Source organism: Aythya fuligula, chromosome 3, assembly GCF_009819795.1.
Source record: "Aythya fuligula isolate bAytFul2 chromosome 3, bAytFul2.pri, whole genome shotgun sequence".
In the NCBI taxonomy this organism is placed as follows: domain Eukaryota; kingdom Metazoa; phylum Chordata; class Aves; order Anseriformes; family Anatidae; genus Aythya; species Aythya fuligula.
The window spans coordinates 93,190,923-93,206,742 of NC_045561.1; the positions used below are offsets into that span (position 1 = coordinate 93,190,923).

The window sequence follows — 15,820 nt, forward strand, 5'->3', positions numbered from 1 at the left end:
TACAGATGAATTGATTTTGTTTATTGCAAATATTGCTTTATTCTTAAACTGTGTTTCTTCTTGTTTCAGAATGGAGAGGTAGGCTCAATCCTAAACTGCTCAAACTAAGTTTAAGGTAGTATATGACTTTATATAACTTACTATACTAGGGAATATACTGTTTGTTTTGAAAAATGGACAGAGGTTTGCTAAGCTTAAAAATGCTGGATTTCCATTAATTGAGCTCTCAATGGCAAATTCAAAATCAGTTTTGTGTAGAAGCCCACATTTATTAGAATAAATGGCCTGATTTTTTTTTTTTTTCCCAGTTCAATTGAATTGCTCTTATTTTCAGGGCTGGATGCCGTTGCAAAGTGAACAGTCAGGTTCCTGGATGATGCGAATGGGAGCTCCCTGAAAGGGAGCTGGTTTGAAGGCTTAGTATGATAGGTCCCCTAGCCACCCTGGTTACACCATTCCTGCTTGGTACCATTATGAAGGAAATATGAATTTGCATTTTAAACAATCATTTGACCCTAAGAGAGAATTCTATTCAGAGAATAGAATTCTGCATTACTGTAGAAAATCTGAAAAAAGATGTTCTAGAACATGTGTTAGATAATAAATACAAAATCTGTTCTTTCATAGCTTGGATTCCCATATTTATGCCTTTCCACATCTCTAAGAACTAGGTCAAAGAGAATTCACTGAATCTAACCTGAATCTAATCTTATAAATTGAGTACAGATGCACCTAAATTTTGGGTGCCTAGCCCTGGTCAAATGAATTTGATCTAGTAACTCTCCCTTTGCCTGCCTTAGTAAAACACTGGGGTTTCATGTGAACTCAGTGGTGGGAAGTAGATACCTCAAATGATCTGTCCAGGTTTAGTGTTTACTGCTGTTTGTATAGGGAGCGTGGTTTGAAGGAGTTCACTGAACTCTCCAAACTAGATGATAGATACCTGTGGGGTTACTGGTTGGAATCAGTGGCAGCAGACAGACCTCACCTCTCCTCAAGTACCATAATGGCTGGGGCATATGCCCACTAGGTGGGAGACATGGGCTTTATACTCTTTTCAGGCTTGTTATACGATAACACGCAGTAAGATGTGGTCACTATGCTCTACATATTATTTATTAATTATTTTTTAAAAACTTTTATTAAATAGTTACATTTAATAATTGTTCACAGTTCAAAGGATGGTTATTGGTTAGTTGAGGAGAACAGATTTGCATGTTGCCAGATTGAAAATTACCAAGCTATTTGACAAAAGATTTGTGGAGGAGCAAATAGAATTTCAGGTACCAACTCTGTATGAGTACTTACTTTTTTATTTATTTTTCTTCTCTGTTAAATGGTGAATTCATGCATGCAAAGTGGTTGTAAGGCAGTGTTCAGGTGAGCAGAAGTTCCAGGTGAACAAAGGAGTGAAAGTTAGGACCTATGCAACCTAAGGAAAACCAGCCTCCTATAATGTTATGATATGTTTGTTCAACGCTTTTGGCATGTGTTTTGATGGTTGGTTTCACTCTTGGTAGTGCATGAATGGCCCTAGTGATGTAGGCTCCACGCCTGCCCCCTGCATATGCCCTCCAGGGAAACAAGGACCTCCAGGCCCCAAAGTAAGTTTCCATTCTTTCTTCTTGAGTATACCCTACTTTATTTTATTTCTTGACGTTTTATGTTGACTATCCATGGTCAATCAGGTTAAAAAAGTAGGGGACTAGTTCTGCTAGTTCTGGTTTCCACTGGATGAATATATTGATTAGGATCTGCAGGGCCAGGTTTGGGTGCCCTAGCTCCTGATAACACAAATATGTCTTTTACTTTTGAATAAAATGCTTGCAAGTTGTATTTTCTTGCCAATCTTCGGCATTGGCAAGAAATCTTGCACTTGATCACTTGCATGATCTTGCACTGTCAATTGTTTGAGAATGAAATAGTTTGCTAATAGGATAGTCTTTAATGGAGAATTTTCGTCTTTCTTTAAGAATAGACTAAATGCTTACTGGGAGAGTAAGGAGAGTTCTACCTTAATTGTTCTGATTTTTATGACCTCTCATCAGTATTGGTGAAGGATTAAAATGCAAAATAGACTTGCGTTTCAGATGCCTAATGTGTCAGACTCAGATCACTAGTATTTTGCTGTAGTACCTTCCCCAGTTACTGTGCTAAATAGTGCTGTTCCCAGTTCCTAGCTTTGCTTAAAGGTTAGACAAGAAGTCCCTGAAATGCATATCTTTCATTAAGCAAATGATTGAAAGAAAATACTCTCATCACATAAGGGACAATAGTCTGTTGCAGCTACCTCCAGTTAAAGGGCATTTTCCTATAATGACAAAGGTTTCTGATCAGGGAATTGGAAACCATGTGATGGAGATGATTATTTTTTAATGTAATAGATTTTTTGTGTTTTTTACCCTTTCCTTCTTCTTTAGCATATTAAAGAAAAAAGAGATAGAAGGAAGTACTTATCATCCTGTACATCCTGTAAAGCATGAAAGAGTATGATATGTCAGAACTAAGGTGACATGCAATCTTCCAATTGCATTGCAGTATGATATTTGTTTTAGGATAATACAGTTAACATGATGGTGCCTAACCCAAAAGACTGCAGAAAGAGTGAAAAGACAGCCAGTTTAAAATCTATAGGATATCTCAGTTACAGTACATATCAACTTTTGAATATTGGACTTTGAAATCTTATAAATTTAAACTTAATTTATGTGTTTGTGATTTTAACAGAGTACAATAAAATTAATTAAAAAAATAAAATACAAATAACATTTTAAATTTTTTAAGCTAAGGGCATAACATTGCATAGTTTAGAAAGTATATTTGAAAGCGATTTATTTTCTCTTAGATGTCAAACATGGACTCTTTAATTTGGACAATAATAACTGCAAAGAACCTACTATTAATTTATAAAATGATAACTGTTACTGTTTGTGGTTTTTCTAAATAGACATTGTTCTATGTCCTTTCCCATTTAGTTGAGCATTACATTTCTGTGGTTTATTTGTGAAAAGATGTTTTTTCACAATCACACTGAAAACCAATTTCCTATTTATAGGAAATTTTCCTATTTATTCCCTGTTTATAACAGTTCTGCAGTGGTAGCTGACCTGGTCTGTTGGTGGATCAGACTGAAGAAATGCTTAAAGTGCATGCTTAAAGCTTCTGCAGAAATAAAATATTTTTATGGCTGAAGTCTTAGCATATTTTTCTGGTTCCAAATTAAGTCAAGATCAAGTCTGTTAGTAAAATAAATAGAGAACTGAAATATACTAAGAGGATATACTGAGTAGGGAGATATGCTTTTGCTCTTCTACAGTCAACTTGGTCCCTGAGAAACTGTTTTCTTTTCCCTTACTATGGTCATGGCAGAGGTTATCAAAATAATTGCAAAGGCCTTATAAGAAGAAATCTAAATATATATATATATTTATAGACAGCAGTAATTGTGTGGAGAAGAGTTTGTTATTTACCAGGTTTTAATCTTGGCTCATGCCTTTCCATGCTTTTGCTTTAAGAACTAGGCTCAGCCAAATCTTTGTGGTACAGGGGAGAGTTTTCCTCCCAGTAGAAATGCCGGAATAACAAGGTTTTAATAGAGATTAGATGAAAACTTTTTTCTTTTTTTCTTTGCCTGTTGCTGGCAATTTTGAAAAGCTTGAAGTCATATGAGGTTACGGGTCAAGCCTGCACTGTAATAGTGAGTGTGGGCTTTCTTCTACAAGTTGTGAACCAGAAGTTAGGAAGAATTTTCCCAGGGAGGGCTTACAAGATCAGTTCCCTTTTGCTGTAGGAATTACTCCTCAATAGCAGGTATCTGGACTTGCAGCCACTGTTTTATGGGATGTGTTAGTGTTAAGGTTTCTCTCTGCTAATTTTAAAATGCTTTTTCATGTCTTGTTTGTGTCAACATACTACTTCTCTGTAGGGTGATCCTGGGCAGCCTGGGAATCATGGTTATCCTGGTCAGCCTGGTCCAGATGGTAAGCCTGTGAGTACTAAAAACTTAGTCATATATTGCAAATGCAAAACTAGCAGGAGAAAATACATGTACCACTAATACCAGATTCTGAAATTTAGATGCTTTTGTCTCCATTCTATGAAACTCTGAATGTAACAAATCTATGAATACAATTCTATGAATTGCAGTATTGTTGTTTCAAGCTAAAATATAAATATGATGGTTGAGGTAAGCACTGTTATAAAACAGAGAACAGGATGTCAGTTCCTGTTGGTCTTTGTATCAGTTTGCAACAGTTAACACCTTCTGACCTTCAAACTTTACTGCTTAGATTTTTTGCATGAGAAAGCAGTTTTTAGGGCAGCTAAAATCCTGTTGATTTTGTTTTAGAGATTGCTTCTCATGTTTAAGGTTTGTTCATTTAATTTCTTTTAGTGTGCCTCCTACAGAAGTAGTCAATCAAAATATGCAGATGTATGCATACAACGTAAAAATACCATTTGCAGTTCTACACATTATGTGTTAAAACACACCTAACAAAAAATATTGATATTTTTCTCTTGCCCTATTTTTACTTTATAAGCTGTCATTCCATTAGTATGGATAGTAAAGAATGGAAGAAAATAGATGAATAACACATGTAGTTAAAACAAAAATGCCAGGTTTTGCAGTGGCTGGTCTGGTCTTCATGATTAGCATTCTTATTGCAATCAAATCATATAAAAATTAATAAATAAAGATTTTCTAAGGTTTCATGAAAAAATACATTAGATCTTTGAATCTAATTGGAAGCCTCTCATATAGTGACAGCTGACCTGCTTTGTTGAGCAAGATTCTGTTAACAGCTGGCAGTCTCTGCAGTAGTACTCAAAAGCAGTAGTACTACTACTGGCCTTGCAGAGGGATCTGGATAGGTTGGAGAGCTGGGTGATCACCAACCGCATGAAGTTCAATAAGAGCAAGTGCCGGGTCCTGCACCTGGGACGGGGAAACCCTGGCTGCACGTACAGACTGGGTGATGAGACGCTGGAGAGCAGCCTAGAAGAGAGGGATCTGGGGGTCGTGGTAGACAGCAAGTTGAATATGAGCCAGCAGTGTGCCCTGGCAGCCAGGAGGGCCAACTGTGTCCTGGGGTGCATCAAGCACGGCATCGCTAGTAGGTCAAGGGAGGTGATTGTCGCGCTCTACTCTGCGCTGGTGCGGCCTCACCTTGAGTACTGTGTGCAGTTCTGGGCACCACAGTATAAAAAGGACATGAAACTGTTGGAGAGTGTCCAGAGGAGGGCTACAAAGATGGTGAAAGGCCTGGAGGGGAAGACGTACGAAGAACGGCTGAGGTCACTGGGCCTGTTCAGCCTGGAGAAGAGGAGGCTGAGGGGAGACCTCATCACAGTCTACAACTTCCTCGTAAGGGGGTGTCGAGAGGCAGGAGACCTTTTCTCCATTAACACCAGTGACAGGACCCACGTGAACGGGGTTAAGCTGAGGCAGGGGAAATTTAGGCTTGACATCAGGAGGGGGTTCTTCACAGAGAGGGTGGTTGCACACTGGAACAGGCTCCCCAGGGAAGTGGTCACTGCACCGAGCCTGTCTGAATTTAAGAAGAGATTGGACTGTGCACTTAGTCACATGGTCTGAACTTTTGGGTAGACCTGTGCGGTGTCAAGAGTTGGTCTTGATGATCCTTAAGGGTCCCTTCCAACTCAGGATATTCTATGATTCTATGATTCTACTACTCAAAGCAGTAGTGTGTATGTGCTCTGGTGTGTTGAGAGAAGGCAGGCTAAAAGCTGGGAGACTCAACCAGTCATGTTTCTTTTCTCAGAATGTGGCCTTTGATATTAATTAGTATTAATTAGAAGGTAGTCATTAAAAAAAATAAATCAAGAAAAAGATAAAAGACATTATGAATAATTTACTTCTAAAAAGAGTATAATTTCTCTGCTGGATACTTGGGTACCAAAAGCAGGAAAAGAAAAGTAGCCCATAACTACAGATTATTAATTAATTGTAGCATTTCATTCTTATTGTGAGGACTAAATTTTATGGTTGAGTCTTTAGTTTGTAGTGTTATTTTGAAATCTCCCTGGTGAAGTAGAAGAAAAGGTAAGCATCATGTCTTGAAATCAGAAAACACAATTATGGAGCGGTCCCAACTGCTATCAGGAAAAAAATACAGAAAAATGTACCCCCAAAATTAAAAAATATAAATGGTTGAACAGACAAAAGCAGACAAAATCATTTATGAATTGAGAAGACAAAATCATTATGAAAGAAACATTGCATTATGGATGGGCTTGGATTAATAGTCTGTGGTTTTGGTTGAGATTTAGAAGGGATGTTACATTATCCTGAGCCATTTTAATACATGCTTGACAAACCAGAGAGACTTCAGGGAAGGACAACAAATGGCTATATTGGACCTTTAAACTTAGCTCTTTTTTAGTAATTGTTCTGGCCTGTGGAAAGATTGATTATGATATTTTAACTAAACCCAAGTCCTTTCCAAATCCGGCCTTGCTTTTCAATTCCAGCACCTGTTTTGTCTCAATAGGCACTACCTGCCAACTTCAGTGGCTTAATAAAAACACCTAAGGTTCTATTTTTGTTAATTTTTAGTACTTGTCATGTATTTCATTTCTATGTCAACTAGAGGTGGAAACAGTGAGATGGGTACTTGGAAGTGTGTATGTTTTAAGGGCAATGAATTTACAAAGTTACAAAGAGAAAGCTCCATGGTACACATTATAAAAAGTTCATATTTCTCCTATTTTGTTGCTTAGTTACATCTTGGCCTTTTCTTAGGAACAGCAGATGGTTGACTTAGCGGTAGTGATTCCTTTTGGAAGTATAGTTAATTTGGGAGGAAAAAAATAGCCACTGAAAACAACAACAACAAAAAAAATGCAATTCTAAAAATTGAAAGTTTTTCTATTTTAAAGTATCAGACTTCATATATTGAGACCTGGGAATGGTAGACCTAATGGTCTAGGAAAGCAGAGAGAACATGAATTTTTCAATAGTTCCACGAGTAAAGATCCTCATTTTTCCTGCTGCAAAATTTTTCCTTGTGCTTTTGTCTTAAACAGATTTTGATAACAATTACCTTCAAAGTTAAACTAGAACTTAAAAAAAGTTAAATTATCGTCTTCAGAGTTTAACTAAAAATACAGAGCACATTCTGAATTGAAATTGTTAGTGCTATAAAATACTACTTTTTCAGACAATCATGAAAATATAGGTTTTAAAATGGGAACAGATGGAAACTGAGCAGGGTAGTTATGATCTCATCAGAATAACCTTTTTATTCAGTTGATTATTGACAGTGCTTCAGTTTCTGCAGAGCATTCCCATTCCCATTCCCATTCCCATTCCCATTCCCATTCAAAAACAGGTATACAAACTGCATGAGCCCAGAGTTACATGGGGAGAGAGAGCGTGCATCACAGTCATAGTGACTGCTAGAAGTAGAGTTGCAATATGGATAAGCGTAGCAGAACTGTCTTTAATCCAGCTAACTCTGATGTTTTGAAAAATAAAATGATATTGTGTAAGTGTTAGTGAAGCCAGAATGGACTGGATATTGGTAGGGAACTGTCAGTTTCCATTCTCTCTTTTAAAAAATAGATTGATTTTATTTCTTAAGCATCCAGGCAGATGCCAACAGCATTGCTTTAGAAACAAGATTCTAGGACTTTTTCATAGTTTTATTAACCGGTTTTCAATTCAGTGCTATATATCTTCCCATAAGCAGTAAAATTTGTAACTGTGTGAATCACAAAGGAGAAATAAATTGATGCTGTAGTCTTTCTGTAACGTTGTAATCTGGCAGTTATGTGTTCTTTTTTCTTTTTTTTTTTTTTTTTTTTCCTGCAAGTGAGTCATAACATGCATAGATGGGCATTCTCTGAACATAGAAAAGTTTAACAAAAGTACAAAAGTATCTCAGACAAAAGCTAAAAGCTATGCTAATGGGAGAAATTTTACCCTTTTGCTGCATTGAAGTTCATACGTTATATGAAGTGCTTATAGTTAAATCCTATAGCTTTATTAATTTACTATTTTTTTGAAAAATCAGCTGTAGCTTTTTGCACTTGTTCTTTGTAAGGACATAATTGCAAGCCTATTAGGTCATCTGCAGCTCTGGCCAGTACATTATTGTTCCTTACAGTACATTCTTGAGTGCTTTCCAGGCTAGCTTTTAGCTATGAACGAAAGAAGACCCTTTAGATACACTGTGTAGAAAACCAGATCTCTCCCTCTGTCTTTTTTTTTCTCTGTTTTATTTATTTATTTGCTAATACTACTAGCTTTATTTGCTAATACTACTATTAGTTTATCTGTGCTGTCAGAGATTTTCTTTGTTTGAGATAACTTTGCTTGTATCAATCTTTTTTTTGGTGAATCTTCTTGGAGAACTGAAAAGTGAGCTCTTAATTCACACAGCACAATAGGCTTACAGGTAGTTGCGTAGTCAGTGTTGTTTAATCAAATGGCTTTTGCATGAAAAGCTTTTCCTGGAAAGTCAATCTTTTTTGTTCCCAAAGCACATTTTTATGTTCTTCTCTAAAGTTATTCCAGTTTGCCTATCTGGTATTCATTTTCTTGGAACAGTATAACTGGTCAACAAAATGTTTCTTCCTGTGAGAAAGGTTTTAGGCATGCATTTGTATTACTATATGTAACTGATTTTTAAAGCCAAACATCAAAGAAAATTTAGTTTATTTTTCGTGGGCTGGCTAGATGGTTGTAACACTTACAGTTAGTTTTAGTCTGGAAAAATTCAGAACAATTCCCATGAAAATCTGCAATATTACCAGAAAATAATTGTTCACGTGGTATTACCAAGTAAAATTGTTTGAAATTGTTTGCTGTAATATTTGGGGGAGGTGAACATAAACATGACTCAATTTCAAGCATTCTTTTTTTTTTTTTTTTTTTTAAATAGTTTTGTCTAAAAGCTCTTTGTGTGTAGGGTTTTTTTTTCTTTAATCACCACCTCTGTTTATTTTCCATACTCTGATACATATAGAAAAGATCAAAGTAAATGGAGAAAAGCATAGCAGTGAGAAGCCTAATATGTAATAAAAACACATTTTAATTAAAAATTTTATTCACAACCTGAAATCATTAAATTGCCTCAACAAGAGAAATTGCATTGATAAATAAGCATAAGTGTAAAAATAGTGTTTGAATCTCAATTGGAACTCATTTTAATGGGCATTATTTGTCAGAAAGAAGCAGCTGGAGTAGTTGCTGGCTCTGAAAATGCTCAGCAGTCTGACTGCAATCACAAAGCCATTTTTTATTCCAAAGGGTATGTTATACATCCTGGAGAAAAACTCAAGTTAAGAGGGAAAATAAATGAACAGAGTATATGCAGCAATCACTTGTGGTTAATAGAGGTGATAGGTTATCAGCCTGCTGAAAGAAATGAAAAAATACACTTATCTGTCAATTTTGAACTTTGAACCTCATGGCTGACAAATCTGGACGATTTTCTAGTATTCCATCTAGTTTCATTCATGAAAGTTTGGAATTGTTTACCATGTATCCATTACCATGTATCCATATTACAGTGTCCATAAGCAAGAAGCAGTTCAAAAATAATCTGGTGAGACTGACTTTACTGATTTATCTAGATGCAGTGTTCATACGGTATCAAAATTGTCACATAATAAGTAATTTCTGATCATTCCAATATTTCTTTTTAAAAATCTCTAGAAGATTGTTACAGCTGTAATGTGTAGAGTTCAATAGTATGTGGTGATCAACCAAGGACTGAATCTTTTACAATGAATTTAGTATAATGTCCATCTATTTCTACAGAACCCTTGGAAGAAAAGTGGGTAATAGTTTCATCAATGCATAGGATTACCTGTGCTGTTGGATGGTTTGTCTAGAGATTTAAGTTGATATAAATTCTACAGCTACTTTTCTCAGGAAACTTTCCCAAACATAGTTGATTAGTCTGCTGTAAAATGCTGCTCTCAATTCCAGAGAAATACATATTCCTTAGTAATACTGTGACCTTGTTACTGTAGGAGGAAATATGTTTGCTCTATTCTGACTAATACAGTCATGTAATGGCTTTATGGACATCTACGACTTTGAAATCAGAGTGATGCCTGCTGCTGACTTGTGTTACAGCTATGAATCAAACAGCTCTGTGCATTTGTACAGACAAAAGTCGATCTGACTATGTTCAGCAGTGGCCAAACACAGATGATGGGGACAAACACCTAAGTGGCAAGCAGGAAGTTATACTTAGTACATCATCCCATTTTCCAGCAGTCTAAAGCTCGGGAACTTTCCAAGTCAGAATTTAAGATCTTGTTTCTAATAATCTTGATGAAATTTTTTTTCTCTATGGAGTTTGAGCCCATACAGATATTTATTGCACAACATCATGCTCAGTTAAAATATATTGCTACTGACTCAGAGTTATGAAAGCTGTGGCAGATAGCAGAGTAGCCAGTTGAAGGAAGTGTAATAATGTGGAGAAAGAACTAAACAGGACAAAACAAAGCAAAATTAAAAAGACAATGAATGAGGCAATGAAAACTCTTTTCCCATAATAATGTTCACGTGATGACAGATCTTTGATCAGGAGTCACCAAAAAATTTATGTTGGAAAGTAAAAGCAGCATTTAGTTACCTTTGTGATCTAATGCTAGATCTGCCCTTCATTTTCATGCTTTGATAGAGACAAGACGACACTTGTTTTGATCCAAACAGGTCTGCTAGAGATGACCAACTGATGTGTGTGGGACAACCTGGGGATTAGGCGCAGCCAGCATGGGTTCATGAATGGCCTGACCAACCTCATTTCCTTCTATGACAGGGTGACCTGCCTGGTGGATGAGGGAAAGGCTGTTGATGTAGTCTACCTAGACTTCAGAAGAGTCTTTGACATGGTCTCCCAGAGTATTCTGGAGAAGGTGGCAGCTCATGGCTTGGACAAGTGCACTCTTTGGTGGGTTAAAAACTGGCTGGATGCTGAGCCCAGATAGTGGTAGTGAACAGAGTGAAATCCAGCTGATGACCGGTCACCAGTGATGCTCCCCAGGGGGCAGTGTTGGGGCCCATCCTCTTTAATATCTTTATCGATGATTTGGATGAGGGAATTGAGTGCACCCTCAGTAAGTTTGCAGATGACACCAAGCTGGGGGGAAGTGTCAATCTGCCGGAGGGTAGGAAGGCCCTGCAGGGGAACCTGAACAGATGGGCAGAGGCCAATGGGATGAGGTTCAACATGGCTAAGTGCCGGGTCCTGCACTTAGGCCACAACAACCCCATGCAATGCTACAGGCCTGGGGGAGAGTGGCTCAAAAGCTGTGCAGAGGAAAAGGATCTGGGGCTGCTGATTGATGTTCACCTGAACATGAACTGGCAGTGTGCCCAGGTGGCCAAGAAGGCCAACAGCATCCTGGCTTGTATCAGGAATAGTGTAGCCAGTAGGACCAGGGAGGTGATCGTCTGGCTGTACTCTGCTCTGGTGAGGCCACACCTTGAGTACTGTGTTCAGTTTTGGGTCCCTCAGAGGAACAGGTAGCCCAGGGAAGTGGTGGAGTCACCATCTCTGGGGGTGTTCAAGGAAAGGTTGGACGTGGTGCTTAGGGATATGGTTGGTGACCATGGGTGACATTGGTGGTAGGTGGATGGGTGGACCAGATGATCTTGGAGGTCTTTTTCAACCTTTATGATTCAACATGTCCAGAGGGGAAGGAAAAGAGCAGCAGTAGGCAGATGAGTACAGGCAAAGAGGAGTGTTAGAGTAGGTTGTTTGGGGGGAGGAAAGGAAAAAAGCTCCTTGAGAAAAGAAGGATGAAGGACCTAAGGCAAAAAGTTTAGATGATAGACAGAGATTTCTCAGAGAAAGGATGAAACATTTCATTCAAATACATCAAGTTCTTTCTAACATTTCTGTAACCTCACAGGATTTCAGTTGCTGAAGGGATATTGCCAATGAGGAATAAGGTCATACCATGGCTGCTAATTTGAGTGTTGGCATGGTTGCGTTTGAATAGCTGTAGGACTTTCTCTCCTTTAACATGTAATCTATTTAATTAATAAGGTTTGAAAGCTTTTCTTGTAACACTTTAGATACCTGTTTTAAAAGTAGTAAAGATTTTCTGCAGAGACTTTCACAAGGGGTCTGCAGACCTCTCTGCTGGGATGTTTTCTGAACATGAAGTCAAAATTTTCTTTCACAAATGAATTCCATTATGATTAGTTACATCACCCTAAATAGTTCTGTTTACTTAGTGTTTACAGTCCTTAAATATCTTTAGACCATTACTTGATCCTTGGTTGATCCTTCCTTATTTCCTAGCCAAATGGAGCTTGTTTACTTCTTCCATGTCTTTCCCAAGTAGTCCTGTTGTAATCCCGTTATAACTTATGTTGTTCCATAACTCCAAAAGCTTTTCAGTAAGGAAGTGCACAGTGCAAATTGCATTGCCTTATCAGTTATTTTATTTTATTTTATTTTATTTTATTTTATTTTATTTTATTTTATTTTATTTATTTTATTTTATTTTTCTAATGTGATACACCCATACTGTCTAAACTTCTGTCCTTAGGCAGCCAAGTGCATTGAAGATGTACTTCAGACATTTACTCTTCTATTGCATTTAAAACATCTTTGGAAATAATGACTAATTTTGTCATATGCCCTTCTAGGTCATTTTTTTCCCTTACAAATAAGCCACCTTGATTTTCCCAGCAAGACTCTTATTTCACTGACAGTGTTGGTATTGCAAATTTGTCTGTGTCCTTTATTAAGTTCTTTGGCCTAAGTAATCTGCTCAGCTTTTCCCCTTAGAATTATTTATAAATTGCTGTCATGCTATTAAAGTACTAAAATGAATTTATGTATTTTTTTAATACCCAACCATCTGGTACCTAAGGATCTTGGTATCTTGCTGTTTATCATTTTGCCTTTACAAGTTTTCAGGCACATTTAATTTATCAGTTCTGTTCCCGTTCACAACAGCTTGAGAGGGAGATTTCATGTGATCAGTTGCACTGGTGAAAAATAATGAGAACATAAAGTGCTGTGAATTAGTGCTGTTGCACAGCACTGATGAAACATTACAGGTCGAATTCAGTTTAACACACCTACATGTAGTGTTTACGTGTGTGCAGTGACACTCGGTGTCTAAACTCCTCTATTAATGGACAGATTTTTAACTACTATACCCTAGGAGGTATGGGGTTCTCGTGTCATAGGGCTGTCTTGCTTACAGCCGCTACTTCAAAAGAGTGAATGCCTTCCAAGTATTTTGTGCCTCTTTCTTCTAGCACTGTGTAGGTGTCTAGGGAATATCAAAAGCCAGGAGATGCCTATGTTTAGGCCACAGAATTCAGAACTTAGTATTAAGTTCAGGGGTAGCAACAATAGCTTTCCACACCACTTTTTGAACTTCCGAGGAGTTTATGAGAGAAAACCAAGCCCAGACAAAAAGAATTCTATTTAGTGGCAAATGTGGTGTTTTCACCTTATCTGAAGGTGAGTCTGCAGTTCTGAACTATCTCTGCAGTCAAATGAAAAGTGAACTTCCACCTCTGACCATCTAACAAAATGTCAGCTATGGCACAGCTGGTCTTGGAGCATACATATGTATACATTCTTCTGTTGAGAGCTTTGTGAGGAAGGAAGGCTTAATCTGACTTTACAGCAGAAAAATGTAGGTCTTAGCATATAGTTTGATGACCCGTACTACATTTGCCATTTAGAATATGTGTTTTTAAATCAGAGTGTTGTGAGTGACAAATAAGTGTGCAATTAGGTTAATGAAAGGGAACAAAAGGAGGCTATGCAAATTGTCAGTGATATAGGAACTCCTTCTCTCTGATAACTGGAAAAAGAAGTAGTAATGCAAAAGGACAATCAGTTTTTATGAAAATTGTTTGCCATAAATTATAGAAGGTGTTTTTAACTTGTCCAAACAATTGCTAGGTTATTTTTATCAGACATTGATTCTCAGTTTTGTATCTTTCTACGAATTTCCTTTCGAATCTTCTCTGTTGCAGATTCCGATTCCATTGAACAAACACACTGAACACGTGCTTGATTTGCTCTGAGATCATATTACAAGATCTAGCTCTGAGCTAAAGATGTGGTTTTGTAAGCTGCAAACTCTTCTGCCATCCTCCATTCATCTCGCGAATCTTGAAATTCAGTTCAGCCAGGAAATTATCCTCCTCTATTTCTTCTCCTACTCAGTTAGAAGAAGGAAGGGAAATTGCATTTCAGAGATCTAAAATGTGAAATAAAGTTTTATTTATATAGGACTATATCCTACAGGAAGAAATCCAAACTTTTTGCTTTTTTTGGAGCAGAAATAAAAGGATGAACTTTTAAAGGCATTTTTGGCTTGGTGAATTGTTTCAGCTACCCAGGAGGCTTATAAGCAATCATGGAATGCTACACCATTTACAGTTAAAGCTGATTTTGCTAGAACTGCCTTGAGCAGTAAAAGTGAATTGCTTGATAAAGAATCCATGTAGGACAGAGACCTAGAATTCTGTTTACTTCTATACTAACCATTACCAGCTGGTTCTTTAGGCATCTGCTCAAACATCTTTTGGGAAGAGGGCACAGCAAGTACTCTCTTGTATCTAACCCAGGAAATAATGTTAGCTCTGATTATTATTTCCAGGCTGCTCTAACTGATTTAAAGAAGAAATCAGACGTACAGGTTGCCCTCCTTGTATTGAAAAGATTCTATTAGCTCCTCTGTACCAGTGTGGGAATCCCGCCATTACATTTTGTCCTAGGTTTTTAAAACTGAAGCTCACTCACTAGAAATGGGATTATTAGTTCTTTCAGGTCAAACCAGGATCAAATTCTGGGTAGCTGAAATTGGATAGTCTGCTTTCTGGGATTTATCAAACGCAATAATGTTTCCATTTAGTTTGGGCTGTCTGTTGAAAGGTCTCAGCCTCAGAATTTTATAGGACAATTTATCTTCTCATTTACTATATTTTCTCAAAACACATGCATATGCACAAAAACAAACAAAAAAACCCTCTCCTTGTAGTTCATTTTGTCTATTGGAATGACATGTTCTTAATGCAATTAGCTATAATTCCCCATTCTTCACTTACTTCCTCTGTTAAAGCATTCTTTTGAAGCACTGGCTAGTTTTGCATAGAAAACTGGCTATTCTTGCAGTACATACTGACTGCGATTTACCAGTACACCTCAGGCATATATTTGGGGTTCTGTCAAGGTTCTGCAAATGCTGATTTCTAGTAAAGCATTCCTGAAGTTCTCCTTTTGACTCATGAATTATTTAGTATTTCTTTTCCTAGTCCCAGTCATTCAGACTGCTTTTTTTTTTCACTCGTATACATTGTTATGTACCTTTAAGCTAATAGCTAAATGCTTAGTATTGAGAATGGAATTTTTATCGTTATTGGATTTTTTATTTTTATTTGGAGGTTGGACTAGATGATCTTTAAAGTTCCCTTCCAACACAAACCATTCTATGATTATTTAGAGATATTATAAAACTAGCTGCATAATGTATTAGAACATGCCTTATTTGTTAAAGCTTTTTCCTGTAACTAGAAATAAGCCTTTAAGAGTCCTGGCATTCTTCACCTACTTTTGTGAAGAGAGAGAGGAAAAAGTGTCTGCATATGTGGGTTAATTTGTTCCTTTTTTTTTTTTTTTTTTTTTAACAATGGTGAATAAAACAATATGTTTGTTACATTCCCATGTAACAATTTTAAAATAATGGATTTTCCTTCTTGCCTGAAAAAAATCACTTGGCATAAAGTTTGGAGGCTGCAAATTTCAGGTGCAGATATTAAAACTTCTTAAATCTAAATCTCAAAAGTAAGATTGTG

The 15,820-nt window shown here is 37.0% G+C and overlaps 1 protein-coding gene across 1 annotated transcript in view; it reads left to right on the forward strand.

The window, feature by feature from the left end:
* Positions 1-15,820, forward strand: part of COL21A1 (collagen type XXI alpha 1 chain) — a 116,739-nt gene that overhangs the window by 46,250 nt on the left and 54,669 nt on the right. Inside the window, exons 8-10 of the mRNA XM_032185725.1 lie at positions 70-78; positions 1,521-1,604; positions 3,926-3,988. Of these exons, the coding sequence (XP_032041616.1) occupies positions 70-78; positions 1,521-1,604; positions 3,926-3,988 (156 nt within the window). The remainder of the gene's footprint in view (positions 1-69; positions 79-1,520; positions 1,605-3,925; positions 3,989-15,820) is intronic.